This window comes from Schistocerca americana, chromosome 1, assembly GCF_021461395.2.
Source record: "Schistocerca americana isolate TAMUIC-IGC-003095 chromosome 1, iqSchAmer2.1, whole genome shotgun sequence".
In the NCBI taxonomy this organism is placed as follows: Eukaryota; Metazoa; Arthropoda; class Insecta; order Orthoptera; family Acrididae; genus Schistocerca; species Schistocerca americana.
In genome coordinates this window covers 851,607,954-851,631,977 of record NC_060119.1, presented here as the reverse complement: position 1 = coordinate 851,631,977, position 24,024 = coordinate 851,607,954, and the positions used below count along the sequence as shown (strand labels likewise).

At 47.5% G+C, this 24,024-nt stretch overlaps 1 protein-coding gene across 2 annotated transcripts in view; it reads left to right on the top strand.

Moving 5' to 3' along the window:
- LOC124613391 (eukaryotic translation initiation factor 4E type 2-like) overlaps positions 1-24,024 on the top strand; it is a 51,242-nt gene that overhangs the window by 5,202 nt on the left and 22,016 nt on the right. For both annotated transcript variants that reach the window (XM_047142105.1, XM_047142097.1), the window contains exons 2-3: positions 20,034-20,103; positions 23,248-23,490. In XM_047142105.1, the coding sequence (XP_046998061.1) occupies positions 20,034-20,103; positions 23,248-23,490 (313 nt within the window). The remainder of the gene's footprint in view (positions 1-20,033; positions 20,104-23,247; positions 23,491-24,024) is intronic.

The window sequence follows — 24,024 nt, the reverse complement described above, 5'->3', positions numbered from 1 at the left end:
TGACAAGTTCTTCACCTCAAAACCACGTGATTTCTATAGTTGCATTGGCAGATTGTTGTAACTAGTGAAGGAGAATATGTTATTGATGACAAAAGTTTCTGTTATGTGTATCTGTTTTGTTTATTAAACTTATGGAAAAATGCTGTGGACTTGTGCACCAACCCAATACTTTCTGCTCCCCTGGGGGCTCACGGTCCTTTCGTGAGGACATGTGTGGCAAGCACGGGGCCTCGAGCTATTGCAGCCTTCCTTCTTTCCCAGGCTGCATTTCCTTTGCCTTCCTCTCCTTTCCTGTCCTTGCTCCTTCCCCTCCGCTCTCTCCTCTCCCTCTCTTGGTGTCCTTGTTTATGTTAGCCCCGCTATCCTCCTGGTTATGTTGGCTTTGCAATTTGGTTTTGTTGAGTAATTACCTCATCCTTTTGTCATTCTCTGGTTCCCCTCTGGGGTTTGACCTCCATTACGAAATTTCTATTCCGTAGTGTGAGCCATTTGGGAAAGAGCACCTTACCTAGTGTCTCCGGCGTGTGCCGTTCTAGTTCATTCCATCTTTTCCCTCACATCGTTGTCTGATGCTAGGGTACATAGCCGGCCTGTGTGGTGGAGTCGCTATGTACCCTTTTGGTTGAGCCCCCCTGAAAACACAGGGATCACACTTCTGATACCTGAGGTGTGACCACCTCATGTAAGCCTAGGAGTGGTTGCTTGTCACCCTGGAGCAATGGAACTTCTAGCAATGACCGCCGTGCCAGACGGCCGTTGCTGTGGTTGGGTGGTGCCCGTGGGGAGAGCCCCTGATCAGAGTGAGTTGTATCAGGGCAGAAGCTACGCAAATGAAACTTGTACGGGTTCAGAACTCTGGCCGTTCTTCTACGGCCGTCTCTTTGAGTGGAACTGATTCTTTTAGTGCTGCTTCTTCGGCCTTCCCTTCCATGTCTACCCCCTGGGAGGGGGGCCAGGCTAGTCGGCCAAGGGCAAAACCTTTCCCCTGCTATCTGGTTTGCACCAGGACTGATGATATACTTTCACCAATACCAAACCTTTATTTTTTGTGGAAGACATTGAAGACAAGTTTGGTGAAGTGGACTCTCTGAGCAAGATGCGGTCGGGTTTGATCTTGATCAAAACTGCTTCATCTGCCCAGTCTGCAGCCCTTCGTGCCTGTGACCATCTTGGCACAATTCCTATGTCCTTTACCCCCCCCCCCCCCCCCCCCCATCAGTCTTTGAATATGGTTCAAGGTGTAATTTTTTACAGGAACCTCATCATTCAAACTGATGAAGAACTTAGGGACAATCTAGGACGGTGGGGTGTTCACTTTGTTTGGCGTGTTCAGAAGAGTCTGAAGGACAATCGCATGGATACAGGTGCCTTTATCCTGGCCTTTGAAGGGGATACTCTCCGCGAGAAGGTCAGGATTATGGTTTATCAATGTGATTTAAAGTCGTACATCCCACCACGTATGAGATGTTTTAAGTGCTTGCGTTTTGGACACAGGTCTTCCCGCTGTTCGCAGGCCCCTCTCTGTGGTGACTGTGGACATCCACTTCATGAGGGGAGTTCCTGTGTTCCCCCTCCTGTGTGTGTGTGTGTGTGTGTGTGTGTGTGTGTGTGTGTGTGTGTGTGTGTTAACTGTCATGGCAATCATTCTCCATGTTCACCAGATTGCCCGGCTTATAAGAAGGAAAAGAAGATACAGGAGTATAAGTCCCTTGATCGTCTAATCTACACTGAGGCTTGTAAGAAGTATGCACGTCTTCATCCTGTGTCAATGATGTCTAGCTTCCTTACCCCAGTACTGAACCCCTCTCCTCCCCCCTTACCATGGGGTCCCCACACCCTCCCCTCCGGGTGCCACTCCCCCTCCCCAGCCGGAGGAGTGTCCCACTTCTTCGGCATCTACCAGTTAAGGGTGCACCTTCCCAGCACCTTCCAGGCCAAAGGTCTGCTGCCACATGACCACAACAAGAACCGCATTCTGTGAGCCCCCAGGTCGCCTGCTCTCTTTCTGTTTGAGATATTGCTGCAGTTGGCTCCCTTTTGCAGCACAGCCCTCCTCGATCGCAAACAGAAAGAAGACGAAACATAAGTCCCAGGACAAGGAGCCTCTGGTGTCGCCAGAGGTCCTGTCCCCACCTTTGCAACCTGACTCTGACCTGCTGTTCATGGATGTCGTCCTCTCCTTGTTGCTGACGGATGGTGACACGGCGGCATGACTGGCCTTAGCCTGTTCACTCCCCCATTTGAAACACCGTTCTGTGGTTATCCAATGTAATTGTAATGGATATTATCGTCACCTTCTGGAGTTGGAATCCCTTATTTCATCTTACTCTGCAGCTTGTGTGGTTCTACAGGAATCTTTTTACTGATGATCACTCACCGACCCTCTGTGGATTCCGTGCTTTCCGTCGAAATTGGGTCGGGCCTCTGGTGGCATTTGTATGTTGCTCCATACGGACGTTGCTAGCATGTGGATTCCTCTTCAAACTACATTGGAAGCGAATGCTGTTAGGGTCCACCTGGACTCTGAGGTCATGGTTTGCAATCTTTATCTCCCTCCTGACAGGACTCTTACACCTGCTGCCTTAACTGCCCTTCTTCAGCAACTTCCTCCTCCCCTCCTCCTTCTCGGGGATTTTAATGCTCATCATACCTTGTGGGGCAGTGCATTTCCATCTAGATGAGGTCTTCTCTTAGATCAGTTTATTACGGACCACGATTTGTGCCTTCTTAATGATGGCTCCCCTACTCATTTCAGTGCTGGTCATGGTACCTTTTCTACCATTGATCTTTCTCTTTCTTCTCCCTCTCTCCTCCCTTCATTACACTGGTCGCCACACGACAAACTTTGTGATAGTGACCATTTCCCGTTGATTCTCTCGCTCCCTTCCTGTTCCGTGGTGGACAGGTTACCTTGTTGGTCTTTCCAACGCGCCAATTGGCCTCTATACTCTGCATAGGTCGTGTTTTCTCCCTCATTGTCGGGTTGTATTGATGACGTCCTACGTGATGTGTCTGATGTGATTGTTCATGCTGCTAGCCTTGCTATCCCACGCTCATCTGGACCATTTCGCCGCCGGCGAGTCCCGTGGTGGAGTACAGCCATCGCCATCTGTGATCGCCGTCGAGCTTTGCAACACCTTAAGAGGCACCCATCCGCTGTCAATCTTATTACCTTTACAAAGTCTTCACGCCAAAGCCCGTTACTTAATCAAATGGAGCAAACGGGTTTGTTGGGAACTGTTTGTTTCTTCCCTCAGTTCTACTGTCCCTTTGTCATGGATATGGGCTAAACTTTGCTCTCTCCAGGGTCGCCATCGGCCTTGCCCTACTGGATAGCCTTTGCGTGGACCCGTTGATTCTCGTGGAACATCTTGCAACCCATTTTGCAACAGCATGAGCATCAACCTCCTATCTGGCTGCTTTCCTTCACCAGGAACAGCAGGCTGAAGCTTCCGCCTTGTGTTTTACCCTTGTCAATCAGAATCTTACAACAAACCTTTTACTGAATGGGAACTTCTTTCCACACTTTCTTCTTCTGATGATACGGCCCCTGGCCCAGACTCCATTCGTAACCATTTGCTTCAACATCTCAGTGCTCCACAACGACAACATCTTCTCTGAATGGTTAACCGTATTTGGCTCCAGGGTGACTTTCCTTCTCATTGGAGGGATAGCATCGTGGTTCCTGTCCTTCAGCCTGGTAAGAACCCACTGTTTGTTTAAAGCTATCAGCCAATTAGTCTGACAAACATTGGTTGCAAGTTACTTGAACGGATGCTAGCCTGTCGGCTCAGTTGGGTCCTCGAATCTCGGGATCTATTGTCCCCTTACCAGTGTGGCTTCCGAGAGGGACGATCTCCGATCAATCATTTACATCGCTTGGAATCCGCAGTTCAGCAGGCTTTTTCCCAGTGCCGCCATTTGGTTGCAGTATTTTTTGACCTTCGCAAGGCCTATGACATGGCTTGACTCCATCATATCTTATGTATACTTCATGATTTTTATCCGACAGTTCATGTTCCATTGGTCGTTCAGGGTTTGGGTTGGTACTGTTTTTAATTCTCCATGGACCCAAGAGAATGGCATCCCATATTGAGTGTACTTCTTTTCCTCATTGCTATAGATCAACTTGTGGCCTCTGTCTGTCCTTTGGTTACCCCTGCTCTGTATGTGGACGATTTCTGCATTTGGGTTAGTTCCTCTTCGATGGACTCCGCAGAGCGGCAGCTTCAGGGTGCTATAAGGCATGCCCCTGCATGGACCCTCCTCTCCTTTAAAACCGCAGGTCCCCCCAGGGGGTCCACAACTCTTTCGTGGATACGTGCGTGGCGAGCACGGGGCCCCGAGCCATTGCAGCCTTCTTTCTCTCCCGGGCTGCATTTCCTTTCCCTTCCCCTCCTTTCCCCTCCATACCCCTTTCCCCCCCCCCCCCCCCCTCTCCTCTCCCTCTATTGGTGTCCTTGCTTATGTTGGCCCCCGCTATCCTCCTGGTTCTGTTGGTTTTACACTCTGGCTTTGTTGCGTAATCATCTCCTCCTTTTGGCATTCCTTGGTCCCCCTCTGGGGTTTGACCTCCATTCCAAAATTTCTCTTTCCGTAGTGTGAGCCATTTGGGGAAGAGCACCTTACCTAGTGTCTCCGACGTGTGCCCTCCTAGTATATTCCACCTTTTCTTCTACGTCGTTGTCTGATGCTAGGGTGCATAGCCAGCACGGTAGCCAGCCCGTGTGGTGGGGTCACTATGTACCCTTTTGGTTGAGCCCCCTGAACACACAGGGATCACACTTCTGATACCTGAGCTGTGACCTCCTCATGCATGCCTTGGAGTGGTTGCTCGTCATCCTGGAGCATCGGAACTCCCGGCAATGGCCGCCGTGCCAGACGGCCCTTGCTGTGGCTGGGTGGCGCCCGTGAGGAGAGCCCCTGATCGGAGTGGGTGGTATCAGGGCGGACGCTATGCAGATGAAACGCATAAGGGTCCAAACCTCTGGCCGCTCTTCTGCGGCCGTCTCTCTGCGTGGTACTGATTCCTCAAGTGCTGCTTCTCTTGCCCCTTCGGCCTTCCCTTCCGTGGCTACCCCCTGGGAGGAGGGTCAGGCCCGTCGTCTAGGGGCAAAACCTTTCCCCCGTTATCTAGTTTGCACCAGGACTGATGGAGATACTTTCACCGGTGTCAAACCTTTATTCTTTGTGGAACACATTGAAGACAAGTTCGGCGAAGTGGACTCCCTGAGCAAGATGCGGTCGGGTTCATTACTGATAAAAACTGCTTCGGCTGCCCAATCTGCGGCCCTTCGTGCCTGTACCCATCTTGGCACAATTCCCGTGTCCATTACCCCTCACCAGTCTCTAAATATGGTACAAGGTGTGATTTTTCACAGAGACCTCATCCTTCAAACTGATGAGGAACTTCGGGACAATCTCGGACGGCGGGGTGTTCACTTTGTTCGGCGTGTTCAGAAGGGTCCTAAAGATAATCGTATTGATACTGGTGCCTTTATCCTGGCCTTTGAAGGGGATACCCTTCCTGAGAAAGTTAAGATTATGGTCTATCGCTGTGATGTGAAGCCGTACATCCCACCTCCTATGCGGTGTTTTAAGTGCTTGCGTTTTGGCCATATGTCTTCTCGCTGTACCCAGGACCCTCTCTGTGGTGACTGTGGACGTCCACTCCATGAGGGGAGTCCCTGTGTTCCCCCTCCTGTATGTGTAAATTGTCATGGTAGTCATTCTCCACGTTGAGCAGATTGCCCAGTCTATAAGAAAGAAAAAAAGATACAGGAGTATAAGTCTCTTGATCGTTTAAGCTACACAGAGGCCCGTAAGAAATATGCAAGATTGCACCCTGTGTCCATGACATCTAGTTACGCCTTGGTTACATCTTCATCCCTTCCTCCCCCTTCCTTACCCCCGTCCCGGACCCCTCTCCTTCCCCCCTCCCCTGCGGCTCCCACACCTTCTCCTCTGGGAGGTGCTCCCCCTCCCCAGCCGGAGAAGTGTCCCACTCCTTCGGCGTCTGCCGGTCAAGGGCGCCTCTCCCGGGATGCCCCTTCCCGGCACCTTCCAGGTCAAAGGTCTGCTGCAGCGCGGCGACCGCGAGAGCCGCGGTCTATCGGCCCCCAGGTCGCCCGGTCTCTTTCTGTTCCTGATCTTGCTGCAGCTGGCTCCATTATGCCACACAGCCCTCCTCGATCTCAGCCTGAAAAGAAGAAGAAACATAAGTCCCGGGACAAAGAGCCTCTGGTGTCACCGGAGGTCCCTTCCCCGGCTTCACAACCGGATTCTGACCTGTCGTTTATGGATGTCGCCCCCTCCTTGTCGGTGACAGGTGGGGACCCGGCGGTATGACTGGATTTAGCGTGTTCAGCCCTCATTTAAACCATCGTTCTGTGGTTCTCCAATGGAATTGTAATGGCTACTATCGTCACCTTCCGGAATTGAAATCCCTTCTTTCGTCCTACTCAGCAGCTTGTGTGGTTCTCCAGGAATCTCATTTTACTGATGCCCACTCACCGACCCTCCGTGGGTTCCGTGTTTTCTGTCGAAATCGGGTCGGACCCTTGCGGGCTTCTGGTGGCGTTTGTACGTTGGTCCGTACAGACATTGCTAGCACGTGGATTCCTCTCCAAACTACATTGGAAGCAGTTGCTGTTAGGGTCCACTTAGACTCTGCAGTCACAGTATGCAATCTTTATCTCCCTCCTGACAGGACTCTTACACCTGCTGCCTTAACCACCCTTCTTCAGCAACTTCCTCCTCCCTTCCTCCTCCTTGGGGATTTTAATGCTCATCATCCTTTGTGGGGCAGTGCCTTTCCATCTAGACGAGGTCTTCTTATAGACCAATTTATTGCAGACCACGACCTGTGCCTTCTTAATGATGGCTCCCCTACTCATTTCAGTGCTGGTCATGGTACCTTTTCTGCCATTGATCTTTCTCTTTCTTCTCCCTCTCTCCTCCCTTCATTACACTGGTCGCCACACGACGACCTTTGTGATAGTGACCATTTCCCGTTGGTTATCACGCTCCCTTCCTGCTCCCCGATGGACAGGTTACCTCGTTGGTCTTTCCACCGTGCCGATTGGCCTCTATATACTGCACAGGTCGAGTTTTCTCCCTCTTTGTCGGGTTGTATTGATGACGTCCTACGTGACGTGTCTGACGCGATTGTTCGCGCTGCTAACCTTGCTGTCCCGCGCTCATCTGGACAATTTCGTCGTCGGCAAGTCCCGTGGTGGAGTACGGCCATTGCCATTGCCATCCGTGATCGCCGTCGAGCTTTGCAACACTTTAAGAGGCACCCATCTGTAGCCAGCCTTTCTACCTTTAAGCGCCTTCGCGCTAAAGCCCGTTATTTAATCAAACAGAGCAAGCGGATATGTTGGGAACGATTCGTTTCTTCCCTTGGTTCCACTGTCCCTCTGTCACGGGTATGGGCTACACTTCGCTCTCTCCAAGGTTGCCATCGGCAGTCCACCCTCCCAGGCCTTCACCTCCCAGATGGCATTTGTACGGACCCATTAGTTCTCGCAGAACATCTTGCGACCCATTTTGCAGTGGCATCAGCGTCGGCCTCCTATCCAGCTGCTTTCCTTCATCAAAAACAGCAGGCTGCAGCTGTCACCTTATGTTTCACCACTTGTGAGTCAGAATCTTACAACGAACCTTTCACTGAATGGGAATTTCTTTCTGCTCTATCTGCTTCTCATGATACGGCTCCTGGCCCAGATTCCATTCATAACCAGCTGCTTCAACATCTCAGTGCTCCACAACGGCACCATCTTCTTCGGGTGTTTAACCGTATCTGGCTCCAGGGTGACTTCCCTTCTCAGTGGAGGGATAGCATTGTGGTTCCTGTCCTTAAGCCTGGTCAGAACCCCCTATCTGTTGACAGCTATCGGCCAATTAGTTTGACCAATGTTGGTTGTAAGTTACTTGAACGGCTGGTAGCCCGTCGGCTCACTTGGGTCCTCGAATCTCGGGATCTATTGTCCCCTTACCAGTGTGGCTTTCGAGAGGGACGATCTCCAATCGATCATTTGCTTCGCTTGGAATCCGCAGTTCGGCAGGCTTTTTCCCAGCGCCGCCATTTGGTTGCAGTGTTTTTTGACCTTCGCAAGGCCTATGACACGGCCTGGCGCCATCACATCTTACTAACCCTTCATCAGTGGGGTCTTCGGGGCCCACTCCCGATTTTTATCCGCCAGTTCCTGATCCATCGGTCATTCAGAGTTCGAGTTGGTACTGCTTTTAGTTCTCCACGGACCCAGGAGACGGGCATCCCACAGGGTTCTGTCTTGAGTGTCCTTCTTTTCCTCATTGCTATCGATGGACTTGTGGCCTCTGTCGGTCCCTTGGTCGCCCCTGCCCTGTATGTGGATGATTTCTGCATTTGGGTTAGTTCCTCCTCGATGCCATCTGCAGAACGGCAGCTCCAGGTGGCTATACGGCGTGCCTCTGCATGGACCCTCTCCCACGGGTTTCAATTCTCTCCTTTAAAATCGCGGGTGGTCCACTTCTGTCACCGTACTACGGTCCACCCTGATCCAGAGCTCTATCTCGCTGCACAAAGATTGCCTGTGGTTCCACAGTTTCGTTTCCTAGGTCTTCTTTTCGACAACAAGCTCACTTGGCTGCCCCATATCAGACTCCTGAAGGTAGGATGTTTCCGTAAACTCAATGTCCTTCGCTTCCTTGCCCACTCCTCCTGGGGTGCGGACCGTTCCCTCCTCCTCCGTCTTTATCGTGCTCTAGTTCTGTCACGTTTGGACTATGGTTGTCAAGTTTATGGTTCAACTGCTCCTTCCACGCTGCACGTGCTGGATCCAGTCCACCATCGTGGTATCCGTTTGGCCACCGGTGCCTTCCCTACTAGCCCTGTTGATAGTCTCCTGGTTGAAGCTGGGATCCCCCCCCTTTCTGTTCGGCGGTCCCAGCTTCTGGTGTCTTATGCCCTTACTATCCGTTCTTCTCCCGCTCATCCTTCCTATTCTATCCTATTCCCAGACCATGGGCGTCGCCCGCCTGACTCCCGCCCTCGGGCGGGTTTACCGGTTGGGCTGCGCCTTGCGTCTCTTACCTGTGATTTTCGGCTTCCTTCTTTGTCCTGTCTTCCTCGCTCCCTCCCCTCCACCCCTCCTTGGTTAGTTCCTCGGCCTCGAATTCGGATGGATCTCCGCCGCGGTCCGAAAGATTCCATCCCCCCGGTGGTGTTCCGTTCCTTTTTCCGCCAAATTTTATGGGAGTTTCGGGATGCTGTTGTTTTTTACACTGATGGTTCTAAATCTGCTGATCATGTTGGGTATGCCTTCACGTCCTTTGTTGGAACGGAAAATCATCTACTGCCACCCTCATGTGGGGTGTTTACTGCGGAATTGATGGCAATTTCCCGGGCCCTTACCTTTATTAAACAATCCCAACACAACCACGTTTTGTTATGTACGGACTCGATGAGTGGCCTTCTTGCTATTGACCGGTGTTTTTCGCGCCATCCCTTGGTCTCTGCCATCCATGACCATCTCGCTGATCTTCACCGTGCTGCTTGTTCCATTGACTTCCTATGGGTCCCGGGCCATGTGGGTATCCCGGGTAATGAGCTCGCTGATCGTTTGGCTGGGGGAGCAGTTACTTACCCCCCGTTTTCTGTAACCCCTCCTGCAGCGGATTTACGGCTTCACATCAAATCCCACTTTGCACAGTCATGGGCCAATTCTTGGGAGGCTACTCCACTGTCTAATAAACTTCGTGCCATTAAGGTGAATACAGGCCCATGGCGTTCTTCCTTTAGCCTCTCCCGCAAGGACTCGACGACACTGTGTCGTCTCCGCATTGGCCATACCAGGCTGACCCATGGTTTCCTTTTGCGTGATGAGCCACCCCCGCTATGTGGTTGTGGAGCCTTCCAGTCAGTGGCCCACATTTTGGTTGAATGCCCCCTTATTTTGGCTCTGCGTGCTAAGTACAGACTCCCCCACACTTTACCTTTGATGTTGGCTGACGATTCCCGGATGGTCTCTCTGGTTCTAGGTTTCCTCCGGGAGAGTGGTTTTTATTCTCAGTTTTAAAGTTTTTAATCTCCCTCTGGTGTTGGGGCAGGGCGGTGAGTGTTTGGGTGTCTCCCACTGTAGGCAGTGTTCAGAGATTCCCGATTCACCTCCCTGACCGGAATCCTCTTTTCTTTCCCTTTTACTCTGTTTTCACCCCTTCTTTTTAAGGCTTGGTTAGTTTTTCTATTCCCATACGTACTTTCTGCATTATAGCAGTTGTACCTTTTAAGTCACAGGTGGTCTTGCCTATGCTGTTTCAGCATAGTGTTGGGTTCGTTCTCTTGCCAACTTCCCTCATTTGTTTTTACTAATGACAACGTGACTGCCCTTTTACGTTTCCCCTTTATCCGTTTTATTTTTCTGACTATACTGAGATGTCCCGTTAGCAGAATGGAGTCTATTTGAAACAAGGGACTGATGACCTTGCTGTTTGGTCCCTTTAACCTCAAACAACCAACCAACCAAAACCGCAGGTGGTCCACTTCTGTCGCCATACTACGGACCACCCTGATCTGGAGCTCTACCTCGATGCTAAACGATTACCTGTGGTCCCACAGTTTCGTTTCTTGGGTTGTCGTTTCTACAACAAGCTCACTTGGCTGCCTCGTATCAGACTTCTGAAGATAGGATGTTTCCGTAAACTCAATGTCCTTCGCTTCCTTGCCCACTCTTCTTGGGATGCGGATCGTTCCCCTCTTCTCCTCCTTTATCGGGCTTTAGTGCTGTCTCGCTTGGACTCTGGTTGTCAAGTTTATGGTTCAGCTGCTCCTTCCACACTGCGCCTCCTGGATCCAGTCCACCATCGTGGTATTCGTTTGGCCACTGGTGCCTTCCCTACTAGACATGTTCATAGTCTCCTGGTTGAAGCTGGGTACCTACTCTCCCCCCCCCCCCCCCCCCCCTTTCTGTTCAGCGGTCCCAGCTTCTGGTTTCTTATGCAATCTTTGTCCATTCCTATCCCACTCATCCTTCCTATTCTATCCTGTTCCCAGACCAAGGACGTCTTGCGTCTCTTCGCTATGGTTTTCAGCTTCCTTCTTTGTCCTATATCCCACAGTCCTCCCCCCCCCCCCCCCCCTCTCCCTCCTCCCCCTTGGTTAGTACCTCAGCCCCAGATTCGGATGGATCTCGACAGAGATCTGAAAGATTCCATTCCCCCGATGGTGTTCCATTGTTTCTTCCGACGACTTTTATGGGAGTTTCAGGATGCTATTGTTTTTTACTCAGATGGCTCTAAATCTGCTGGTCACGTGGTATACGGCTTCACATCCTCCATTGGCATGGTAAATCATCTCCTGCCAACTGCATGTGGGGTGTTTGCTGTGGAACTGATGGCAATTTCCCAGGCCCTTATCTTTATTAAACAGTCCCAACTCAACTGCGTTTTGTTATGTACAGACTCAATGAATGGCCTTCAGGTTATTGATCGGTGTTTTTCCTGCCATCCCTTGGTCTCGGCCATCCATGACTGTCTCGCTGATCTTCACCACGCTGCTTGTTCTGTTGACTTCCTTTGGGTCCCTGGCCATGTGGGTATCCCAGGTAATGAGCTTGCTGATCGTTTGACTTGGGGAGCTTATCCTCCCCCCCCCCCTCCTCCCCTTCTCTGTAACGCCACCTGCAGCAGATTTACAGCTTCATATCAAATCCCACTTCGCACAATCATGAGCCAACTTTGGGGAGGCTACACATGTCCCATGGCATTCTTTTCTCCGCCTCTCCCGAAAGAACTCGACCACGACCAGCCTGTGTTGTCTCTGCATCAGCCATACCAGGCTAACCCATGGTTTCCTTTTGCCTTATGAGCCATCCCCACTTTGTGGTTGTGGAGCCTTCCAGTCAGTAGCCCACATTTTGGTGGAATGCCCCCTTTTGGCTCTGCGTACTAAGTACAGACTTCCCCGCACGTTACCTTTAATATTGGCAGACGATTCCCGGATGGTTGAACTGGTTCTCAGTTTCCTCTGTGAAAGTGGTTTTTATTTTCAGTTCTAAGGTTTTTAACCTCCCTCTGGAGTAGGGGCAGGGCAGTGAGGGTTGGGGTGTCTCCCCCTGTAAGCTGTGTTTGGAGATTCCTGACTCCCCTCCCTGGCCAAGATCCTCTTTTCTCTGCCCTTTTACTCTGTTTTTATCGCTTTCTAGATTTGGTTAGTATCCCTTTACAATACGCACTTTTACAATCTAGCGGTTGAATGCTTTTCAATAGCAGGTGGTCTTGCCTGTACTGCATCAGAGGTGGGATATTTCCTGCCTCTAGCATAGCCTAGGGATTGCCCACTTGCTGACTTCCTCCTTTTGTTTTCACCATTGACAACACAACTGCACTTTTATGTTTTTTAGCCTTTGCCCTTTTATCGTTATGACGATTCTGAGGTGTAAATCCTCTGCATGGACCGCCTTTGAGACAAGGGACTGATGACCTTGCTGTTTGGTCCCTTCGACCCCAATCAATCAATCAATCAACCAACCAACCAATACTTTCTGTAGTCAAATTTCCTCCATGATTGAAACCCCTATTCTCAATTTTCAAATTTTTAATATGTGTGAAGGTGTTTGTAACACGACATTCCTGCTCCAAAATCCTATTTGACTTGGAGGTCCCATTAGTATGTTAGAATTTATTTAGCTAATGTTTTATGGTGGTGGTTATGTTAGCCATGGGTCTTTTCATAAGGCTTGTATGTCCACCATGTTATTGGAGTTATTGGTCTATCGGCACAGTAACACCTTGTTAACTAGTCCCACTTTTCAATGTTTGATTGTACATTTTTCTGCACAGAACTGATCTGGAGCACAGGTATTCTTAATATAGCAGCTTTGAAAGCTTAAAATGTTGTATACTACATGTCCATTATTCTGGAATACAATGTCTTTAAAAAACATTCACTTGATTTCACATACCAATAGTGTCCATACTAGTGAAGATGTTAGCTTACACAGTTTCAAAAGAACCATTCAGTTGTACTAGGGTGTAACTTTTACATGCATCACGTACAACCTTGGGTTGTTTTTACAATTACGTATAGGATCAGAGTTTGAAGATATATTTAAAGAATGTTCAGTGTGTCCTCCCCATATCATGGCTTTATTTGCTGTATTCACTGCTGTTATTTAAAGGAGATGCACACAGGTGGGGGTCTTCACTCAGAACCGACCATCCCCATCCCCCCCCCCCCCTCAAAAAAGTGGGACTTGACTATGAAGGGCAGTGATATAATGGGAGGTCTGTATGCCGGCCCTTTTTGCTGATCAGTTGTTGAGGCAACACATTTTTTTTAGAAATGCTCTTACATACACAGAATGCCCCCCTGCGGGTCCGGGGGTTGGAATAGGCCCGAGGTATTCCTGCCTGTCGTAAGAGGTGACCAAATGGAGTCTCACACATTTCGCCCTTTATGTGATGGTCCCCTGTAGGGTTTGACCTCCATTCTTCCAAATTTTTCCTAAGAGCGAGCCAATTGGGAAGGGCGCCTTACGTGGTGCGCCATGTCCATCATGCGCTGAGACCTATCGCATCTGCACTTCTGCTCATTCTCCAACTGTTGGGTGAGGTCACACCCTCCTGTGTGCGTATTTTTTCCATCATCTGTGCAGTATCATTTTCTACACTGACAATGATGGACTTGTTTGCTTGGTTGCACCTGTAGCCAGAGTGTTGTGGTGGGACCATCATGTACCCTGTTGGTTGTAGACCCATGACCACACAGGGATCGCTCTGCTGATGCCTGCGCCGTTAACTTCCCACATATGCCGAGGTGTAGATGCCAGTCACCCTGGGGCATTGGGACTCGGGGCAATGGCCATCCTGCCATTCAATGCACAGAAGTATGACCCCAAGTCGTTCCCCTTCCTGACCACACCATGGGAGGAACGTCAGGCTAAGGATGGCAGCAAATTTTATTCGCCCTGGTACCTGGTATGGGGACTCCTTTGTCTTGATGAAGCCTCATTTTTTTGTAGAGCATTTAGAGGACAAGTTTGGGGAGATGGAGGGCTTGTCCAAAATGAGATCTGCATCAGTCTCGATGAAAACAGCATCCTCTGCCCAGTCATGGGCGTTGCTCACTTGTGACAAGCTGGGGGATGTTTCTGTAACCATCATGCCCCATAAGAGCTTAAATATGGTCCAGTGTATCATATTTCGCAGGGATATTCTTTTGCAGCCTTGACGATGAGCTGCGCACCAATTTAGAGTGGTGAGGTGTACATTTTGTTTAGCGTCTCCAGCGGGGTACAAGGGATAATCAGGTTCTCACTGGTGCCTTCGTCTTGGCCTTAGAGAGTGATACATTACCCGAGAATGTCAAGGTAATGGTCTACCGCTGTGATATAAAGCCCTATATCCCTCCTCCAATGAGCTGCTTTAAATGCTGGAAGTTTGGCCATATGTCTTCCCACTGTACTTCCAGCATCACATGTCGAGATTGTGGACGTCCATCCCATCCCAATACTTCATGTTCCCCACTTCCCAGCTGTGTCAACTGCGGAGAGCATCATTCCCCTTGCTCGCCAGACTGCAGGATTCTCTAGAAAGAAAGGAAAACCATGAAGTACAAGACCTTGGACCAAATCACCTACACTGTGGCTAAAAGGAAATTTTAATGCCTACATCCTGTACGTATGACATCGTCTTACGCCGCGCTACAACAGTTCTAGCCCCATCAGCTCCGCCAACCCCAGTCACCTTTCAGAGCCAGAAGACTACACCTGTCCCCTTGATGGTGGGTGGCACTTCCCTCCCTGTTGCTCCCCTGCACCACCTACTTTGGGGCAAGCCCCCTCCCCCTGCCCCCCCAACCATGAATCCCCACTTCTGCACGGGATAAGTGTATGTCTTCCTCGGCTCCTCTCTAGGAAGGGGTCCCTTGGGTCACTCCCTTCCCAGTTTTTTGCTAGTGGGAAAGATGACACGCGCCAGTGGCTGAAGAGCCCAAAAGCAGCTGGTCGTAGGGCTTCACAATCATCCTCAGTCCCAGAGACTGAATCAGTAAAGTTCTCCCAGGCAGGGAAACACAATGAGCAGTGAGAGAAATCCAGGACCAAAGTCCCAAGATCAAGGGAATTGCTGTGCCACCCACACCACTGCTACCTACACGCCCTGCATCTGCGAATGAGGTGGAGATTCTGGCGTCCGCCGAGAACCAAGATCTCGCCGGACCCTCAGACACAATGAATATAGACTGCTCAGGCAAAAAATCAGTGGCAGCAGGTGACCCTGAGGCGTAAACTGCCTCATTGAATGTTCCATGCCTTTTCAGTCTCACGACGACGTCATCCTCCAGGGGAATTGGGGCAGTTTTTTCCACCGCACGGCTGAGCTATGGCAACTGTTAAGCGTTACACTTGCTTTCTGCATTGCCCTCCAGGAAACCTGGTTTCCACCAAATCGGACCCCTGCCCTCCGTGGCTATAAGGGATATTACAGGAACCATATTGACTGTAATCAAGTGTCAGGTGGAGTTCGTGTTTGTCCTAAACTCAGTCTGCAGTGAAACTGTGCCCCTTGAAACCCTTCTTGAATCTGTGTCTGTCAGAATAAAGGTGACGCAGGAAATAACTGTTTGCAGTGTATATCTTCCTCCAGATGGTGCAGTACCCCTGAATGTATCAGCTGCAGTGATTGATCAACTCCCTAAACCTTTCCTACTTTTGGGAGATTTTATCGCCCATAACCTCTCGTGGGGTGGCACAGTGCCTACTGGCTGAGGCAGAGAGGTTAAAACTTTACTGTCTCAGTTCGACCTCGGCCTCTTAAACACTGGGGCTGCCGCACATTTCAGTGTGGCTCATGGTAGTTACTCGACTATTGATTTATCAATTTGCAGCCCAGGAATTCGCCCATCTACCCACTGGAGAGCACATTATGGCCTGTGTGGTAGTGACCACTTCCCCATCTTTCTGTCACTGCCCCAGCGTCAGGCCCATGGACGCCTACCCAGATGGGCTTTAAACAAGGCGGACTGGGAAACTTTCACCTCTGCTGTCGCTGTTGAATCTCCCCCACACAGCCACATCGATGTGATGGTTGAGCTGGTGACTACAATAATTCTTTCTGCGGCAGACAACGCGATCCCTTGCTGTTTAGTGTGCCCCGGTGAAAGGCAGTCATTTGGTGGCGGAAGTCGCTGAAGCTGTTGAGGAGTGTCGGCGAACTCTGCAGCAGCACCCTCCCCTGGAGCAACTCATAGCCTTTAAACAGCTCCGTGCCCGCATTCGCCAACTTATCAAATGATGGAAGCAGGAGTGTTCGGAGAGATACGTATCGACCATTGGGTGTCGTATGTCACCTTCCCAAGTCGGGGCAAGGATCAAATGCCTTTTTGGGTACCAGACCCCAGCAGGTGTTCCCGGCGTTAACATAAATTGTGTGTTGCCTACCGATGCAGTCGTGATTTCTGGGCACTTTGCTGACAACAATGCTTGAGCTTCTTCGTTGGAGAATTACCCCCCAGCCTTTTGCACTCTCAAGCAGCGGCTGGAAGGTAAAGTCCTCTCATTCACTACTTGCCACAGTGAATGCTATAACGCCCCATTTACAGAGTGGGAACTCCTCAGTGCCCTAGCACATTGCCCTGACACAGCTCCTGGGCCAGATCGGATCCATAATCAGATGATTAAACATCTCTCATCTGATTACCAGCGACATCTCGTCATCTTCCAACCTGATCTGGTGCGATGGTGTCTTTCCACCACATTGGTAGGAGAGCACCATTATTCTGGTGCTCAAACCTAGTAAAAACTCGCTTGATGTGGATAGCTATTGGTCTATCAGGCCCACCAACATTCTTTGTAAGCTGCTGGAACGTATGGTGTGTCGGTGGTCGGGTTCGGTCCTGGAATCACGTAGCCTACTGGCTCCATGCTAAGGCGGCTTCCGCCAGGGTCGCTCTACCACTGATAATCTTGTGCCCCCTTGAGTCTGCCATCTGAACAGCCTTTTCCAGACGCCAACACCTTGTTGCTGTCTTTTTTGATTTACGAAAAGCGTATGACATGACCTGGTGACATCATATGCTTGCCACATTATACGAGTTGGGTCTCAGAGGCCTGCTCCCGATTTTTATCCAAAATTTCCTGTTGCTTCGTACTTTCCAAGTTGGTGCCTCCCCCCCCCCCCCCCCCCCCCCCCCCCCACACACCTTTCCCCTCATATTCAGGAGAATGGCGTTCTACAGGGCTCTGTGTTGAATGTGTATCTATTTTCAGTGGCCATTAACTGCCTAGCAGCAGCTGTAGTGCCATCTGTCTCACCTTATCTGTATTCAGAAGAGTTCTGCATTTCGTACTGATCCACTAGTACTGGTGTTGCTGAGTGGCGCCTGCAGGGAGCCATCCACAAGGTGCAGTCATGGGCTCTAGCTCACGGTTTCGAGTTTTTGGCTGCTAAGTCCTAAGTTACGTGCTTCTGTTGGCATCGTACCATTCATCTGGAACCAGAACTTCACCTTAATGACGATCCATTCACTGTAGTGGAGACATAGATTTTTGGGACTGTTTTTCGATGCCTGATTGACTTGGCTTCCTCATCTTCGTCGGCTTAAGCGGAATCGCTGGCAGAACTTCTATGCCCTCCACTGCTTGAGCAACACCAACTGGGCTGCAGATCGCTCTACACTGCTGCAGCTCTACAGAGCCCATGTTCAATCCCGCCTTGATTATGGGAGTGTGGTTTACGGTTCGACGGCGCCCTCAGCATTGCGTTTACTCGACCCAGTGCACCACTGTGGTGTTCACCTAGTGACTCGAGCTTTAAGGACAAGTCGAGAAACCAGCGTCCTTGTGGGGGCCGGAGTCCCTCCATTGCAGGTTAGGCACGCACAACTGCTGGCCAGTTATGTTGCACACATTCGTAGTTCTCCTGCACATCTGAATTACTGTCTCCTTTTCCCGCCCATGTCAGTTCATCCCCCACATCGGTGGCCCTGGGCAGAGCTTCCAATTGCAGTTTGTGTCCGATTCCTTCTTTCCAAACTGGAGTCCTTACATATACCACCTATACTTGAGGTCCATTCATGGACACCTCCATGGTGTACACCTGGGCCATGGCTTCGCCTGAAACTTTCACATGGTCCTAAGGACTAATTTAACCCTGCGGCTCTCCGATGCCACTTCCTCGTGATTCTTGACATGTACAGAGGCCATGAAGTGGTTTACACTGACAGCTCTGGTGGATGATCACGTCGGTTTCGCATATGTCCATGGAGGACATATTGAACAGTATTCCTTGCCCGATGGCTGCAGTGTTTTCACTACTGAGTTGGTGGCTATATCTTGTGCTCTTGAGCACATTCGTTCATGTCCTGGGAATTAGTTTTTTCTGTGTACTGACTCCTTGAGCAGCCTACAAGCTATCAACCAGTGTTACCCTTGTCATCCTTTGGTAGCGACAATCCAGGAGTCATCTATGCCCTGGAACGGTCCAGTCGTTCAGTGGTGTTTGTCTGGACCCCAGATCATGTCGGAATCCCAAGCAACGAACTTGCTGACAGGCTGGCCAAACAGGCTGCACGGAAACCGCTAATGGAGATTAGCTTCTCTGCAACTGACCTGCATTCAGTACTATGCCACAAGGTCTTGCGGCTTTGGGAGATGGAATGGCATAACCTCAGTACATAACAAACTGCATGCCATTAAGGAGACTACAAATGTGTGGAAGACCACCACACGAGCCCCTCACAATGACTCTGTGGTTCTGTCAGTTCAGCTTTGGCCACACTTTCGTGATACATGGCTACCTCCTGCGCCCTGGTGACCCACCTCAGTGTCGGTGCGGCACCCAGCTGACAGTGGCCCATATCTTGGTGAGCTGTCCTCTTTTGGCTGCCCTGCGACGGACTCTTCAGTTACCGGACTCGTTGCTAGTAATTTTAGCTGACAATGCCTCATCGGAGAATTTAATTTTAAGTTTCCAGAATTAGATTTTCACTCTGCAGCGGAGTGTGCACTGATATGAAACTTCCTGGCAGATTAAAACTGTGTGCCAGACGGAGACTCGAACTAGAGACCTTTGCCTTTCGGGGGCAAGTGCTCTACCATCTGAGCTACCCAAGCACGACTCGCGCCCCATCCTCACAGCTTTACTTCTGCCAGTATCTCGTCTCCTACCTTCCAAACTTCACAGAAGTTCTCCTGTGAACCTTGCAAAACTAGCACTCCTGGAAGGTAGGAGACGAGATACTAGCATAAGTAAAGCTGTGAGGTCGGGGCATGAGTCGTGCTAGGGTAGTTCAGATGGTAGAGCACTTGCCCGCGAAAGGCAAAGGTCCCAAGTTCAAGTCTCAGTCTGGCATACAGTTTTAATCTGCCAGGAAGATTAATTTTAAGTTTTTTACGTGACAGTGGGTTTTATCATTCTATATGACTTTTTGCTCATGTCCTTTGTCCCTTTGTGCTATCCACTCTAATGCTTTTAGGCTGGATGTTTTAATGTGCTGCAGAGTGGCTAGCTTTTCGTTTTTATTCTCATGGTCGGCCAGCCACCATCATCTGCTCTCTTGTTTTTATCCCTTCTGCCTGCCTCTTGCTTCTCTCTGGTTTTCTTTTCCTGTTTTGTCCATAGTAGTGTTGGTTGTCCTTCTGTCATTCTTCTGCTTCTTCCATTCTCCTGTTGTTGTGCTGTACGTCTCATTTTTCTTCTTTATGTTGTGTAATTATTTTACTGGGAACGAGGGACCGATGACCACGCGGTTTGGTCCCTTCCCCCCCTCCTTTATACCAACCAACCAACTGGTGCAATGATGTTCCATGTCGTTGGTAACTGAAATTTTTTGCATGTTTCTGTCACTGTGGAAGAAGTTAAAAATCCCACCTATCCATATTTGTGAATCCTGTAAGTGCATTTTCTGCAAAAAAATAAGTCCTTTTTTGTGGTAACAGTATAAAACATTCTGAATGTGAATAGAAGTTGTTTATATCCATCTCATAAAAATGTTTTGAACCATTTGTGTATATTTTCTGTAATAAGGTATTAATTCACTATTTTTGCAGGCTGAAAAATAATACTGAAGGTGGAGACGATTTGTCAAGTAGAGACATACTAAAAGTGGAAAAAGATATGGTATGTATTCACCGTTATGTATACCTTAACCCTTACAATAAAAATGTTATTTTTTTAGCGTGCGGTATCAAAAGGGCGCCGGGTGGGGAGGGGGGGGGGGGTTGTGCCCACCACAAAACATTTTTTATTAACAAAAAATTGTATAGTTATTGATGTGTAATAAAGGTCCAGAAACTTTACATTTCTTTTAGCACTCTGTACAAAGCTGCATTTAGTATTTTTCATTTTTTCATCATTTAAGTTTATTTAGTCTTATTTTCTTGAGCAGTATCTCTTTACAGCAAAAGTCATTAGAGTTATTGAAGAACATTTCATTGTAATTCAAAAAATTACAGATATTTTAGCTTAAATACAGCAGTTTACATACATAGTTTCTGGGATCACTTATTCATTACTTTCTCCAGAAACATCTTCACACTTGGAAAATATAACAGTTTCCTTGTGTTTAGTGCATGTGTCTCTCTTTCAGTTGTTACAGATCATTGCTGTTTTGTTCACTTTATTGTACTTCATTGCTTTTGACTGGTGACTGGCTTTCACAACACAAATGACATCTTTCTCCTCCTCCTCCTCAAGCTTCCTTTGCAGCGAACTTCTACTTCATATTCCATCTGATAATACCTCCCATGGCTGAAACCACACATTTTTGGAGTCCTCTAATATCTTTATCCTTTTCCTCAATGTGTGGTTTCGTGAGCTGTGGTCCCAATTCTTTAAGAAGAAGCAGTCACTTATTACATTTTTTCTTATTTCAATCTGGAAACTTGAGCAGAAGAAATGTATAACCATTTAACCGTGCTTTGTACAAGAGTATAGAAAATAGATAGCAGCTAACTTCTTGTAGCACTCTTAGTTTAAAATTTCCTCACCGTTTGATCAATTGTGTCAATGCCGCCTTTTGTCTCATTGTAATATAAATTTGACTATTTTCCTCGTAGTGCAGTAGGTGAACCAATTACAGTGTCATAATGTTGAGCCGACAGCAACAGAAGGGGATCTGCCACCCCCATCCCCGGGAGAATATAGGAAGCAGTTGTGGTTGGGATATTTCCAGACTATAATCATTGAATGCAAATTTACTGGAATATAATTTTCCTCTTGAAATGCCTTTCATTTCTTGAGGTATATGTTTCTTATTAGCTTGTAATGTTTCCCTAAGAGTTAGCTTGTGATTCCTCCACAAATTTTCAGCCAACTCAATTGAATGTCTGTGGCGACATTGCACCCTGAGTTGTGTATAGGAACAACCAGGCATTTCACTACAGCTGCAGCTGAATTTGATTGTTGTGTGCTATCTCTTCATGCAGCTCCTTTCTGAGTACATGGTTTTAGAATCTGTGAGCATTCATATAAGTGTACCATAATTTCCAGGAAGGGACACCTACCACAGAACAATGTGACAGCATTTCATCATAACAGTGTGCATCCATGCAGATTAATATCTTGGCAGTAATTCAATCATTTTATCAAATACTTCTTGTATTGCAGCAAACTTGGTGTATTAGTATGAGCCACTTGGTTTATCTTCACTCTGGATTTGAATGCATCCAAAAACTGGCACAGGACGGCTAGTACATGGCGGCAATATTCCTCAGTTAAGACAGATTCTGTTGCTCGTTGTATAGTAGCTTCCTTCACTTTGTTATATTTAATAATAATGCAGCACGATTCTTCGTCTATGGCACTAAGCTTCCTGGACTGGTTCACACTAAGCTTCCTGGACTGTTTCAGTGGTCATGTTCTCTGCACTCATTTCACATCACTCTGTCATCATATCTTACTGTTTTAGTTAACTGACAGAATCTAGTTCTACTCATAGTATCAGTATAAATAAACCTCCATGAAGTGTTGCACCATAAATCCTTCTCCATTATTATAAGTAACTATATACATGCCATGAAATAAAGTCTGTCTGTTTTGGGTAAATTCCATCTCAGTTCTTCTTCACTGGTATGCTTTATTATAATGATAAAAATTTCCGGAGGAAAAAATCTTTTCGAATGTTGTTCCTACTTAAACTTCATTTGTTTTGCCTTCTCGCTCTTTCACTATGTTTTGTGCTACTCACCTTGTGATATGAAGATGTTTGGACATAAAAACTTTTCCAGTGGTTGTAAAATACTTCTCACAGACCTCACCAGCTGTGTCATTGTCTGCTGCAGGTACCCATTGTTTGTCTTCAGAGTCTGTACAACAACACGTTCCTCTTCAGTTCCGCTCTTCACTTCTTCGTTATCACCAAATTCAATTTCAGAATCTGTTGATTCTTCTAAAATGTCTAATACTTCTCTCTCAGTGAGAGAGCGTTGTTACATTTTCAGTCACTGTCATCTGTAGCACTGGCCAAAATGGCACTGAATAAGAACTAACAAGAAACAATCAGAAGCCAAAGAGAAGTGAATTATTGTTGAGATCATTGTTGCTATCCACAGAGAGAAATGTAATTCACAGAGGCTCATCACTGCCGAAATGTCATAAATTATGGAATAAGACAGTTGTTGTCAAGTCACATTTACTACTAAGGAAGTAGACTTTGATGACAGCCAGTAGACTTAAATTAACAAATTAAGTTTAGCTGAAGAAATGATATATTTATAAAATTGGGCTTAATAAATATTTTTATCAGAATTTTCAAAGATGAAATACGAATCTGAATTACAATATTTATAAAAGGTGGGCACAAAGTACCCTCCCCCCTTGGTACTGTAAGCAGTGAATTTGTCACAATAAATAAGATAAACAACTGTTGCATCCTGTGCTAAGAAATAGTGAAATAGAAATAGTTAGTTTAAAGATGAAAACGAGAAGTTGAGAATGAAACCAAAATGTAATTCTCAACCTCATATCAGTTATAAAATATGTGTAGTAGGAAGTTGAGTAAGCGGTCAGAACGAAATTTCCGAACTTGTGTGTGTCTAGGTACTGATTTGTCCAACTAAATTGGTGATTTGAAGAGAAAGTATGTTGTGTTAAATGTTATTTTCATCTAAACAGCGTAACAAACAAATGTCATACATGACAAACCAAAATTATATGCTAATATATTATATCCATTCACTCTTTAGCCAATGAGGTAAGATCTTATCACAATAAATTTCCCCTAAAGAGAGATTTTTAGTTTCATTGTATTTTACTTATTTTCAGGCTCCTTTACCAGTTCCAGACGGAGAACATAAATTGGAATATGAATACTGGCTATGGTATAGTCATAGGACACCAGGAAAACAAGCATCAGTACAAAATTATGATCAGAACTTGAAACTTATTGCAAGGTTTGCTACAGTTGAACAATTTTGGGCATTGTATTCTCATTTAATAAGGCCCTCAGAACTATCTAGTCAGAGTGATTTTCACTTGTTCAAAATGGGCATAAAACCGATGTGGGAGGTAATGAAAGTCACATATTGAATACATAACTTAAGATTATTCAGCTATTTTTATCAAATTTCACTTTTTTGTGCCTTTTTCATACCTTTTTTCTTTTTTTTTTAAAAGCAAAGAAACAAGATGAATAATTCTTGTCAAAGTAAGTTCAGAACAATATGATCATTAAAATGTACACATGGAGGTTCAGGTTTCTACTTTAGACAAAAGTTAAACCAAGATCAGTGATTGCTATGTTTAATGACAGACTGGTTTAATTTCTAGTGTGAGGCAGCTTAACCATTGCAATATTGTGCCAAGTAACATCACAAACAAATTTAGCATAAAAAAGGCCCTGCCAAAAGTGGCCAGTAAGGATTGAATAACCAGACAATGGAATAACGTGTTTCTCCTTCTCTGTGAAACGAGAATTTACCTTGTATAAGATTCAGCACAACATACTACAGTATGTTTTATCTTCAACACTATAGCATTTTAAGAATAGTTCTGTACAAAAAATTTTTGTTAGTAGCAAAATCAGACTGGGAACAGAACTGG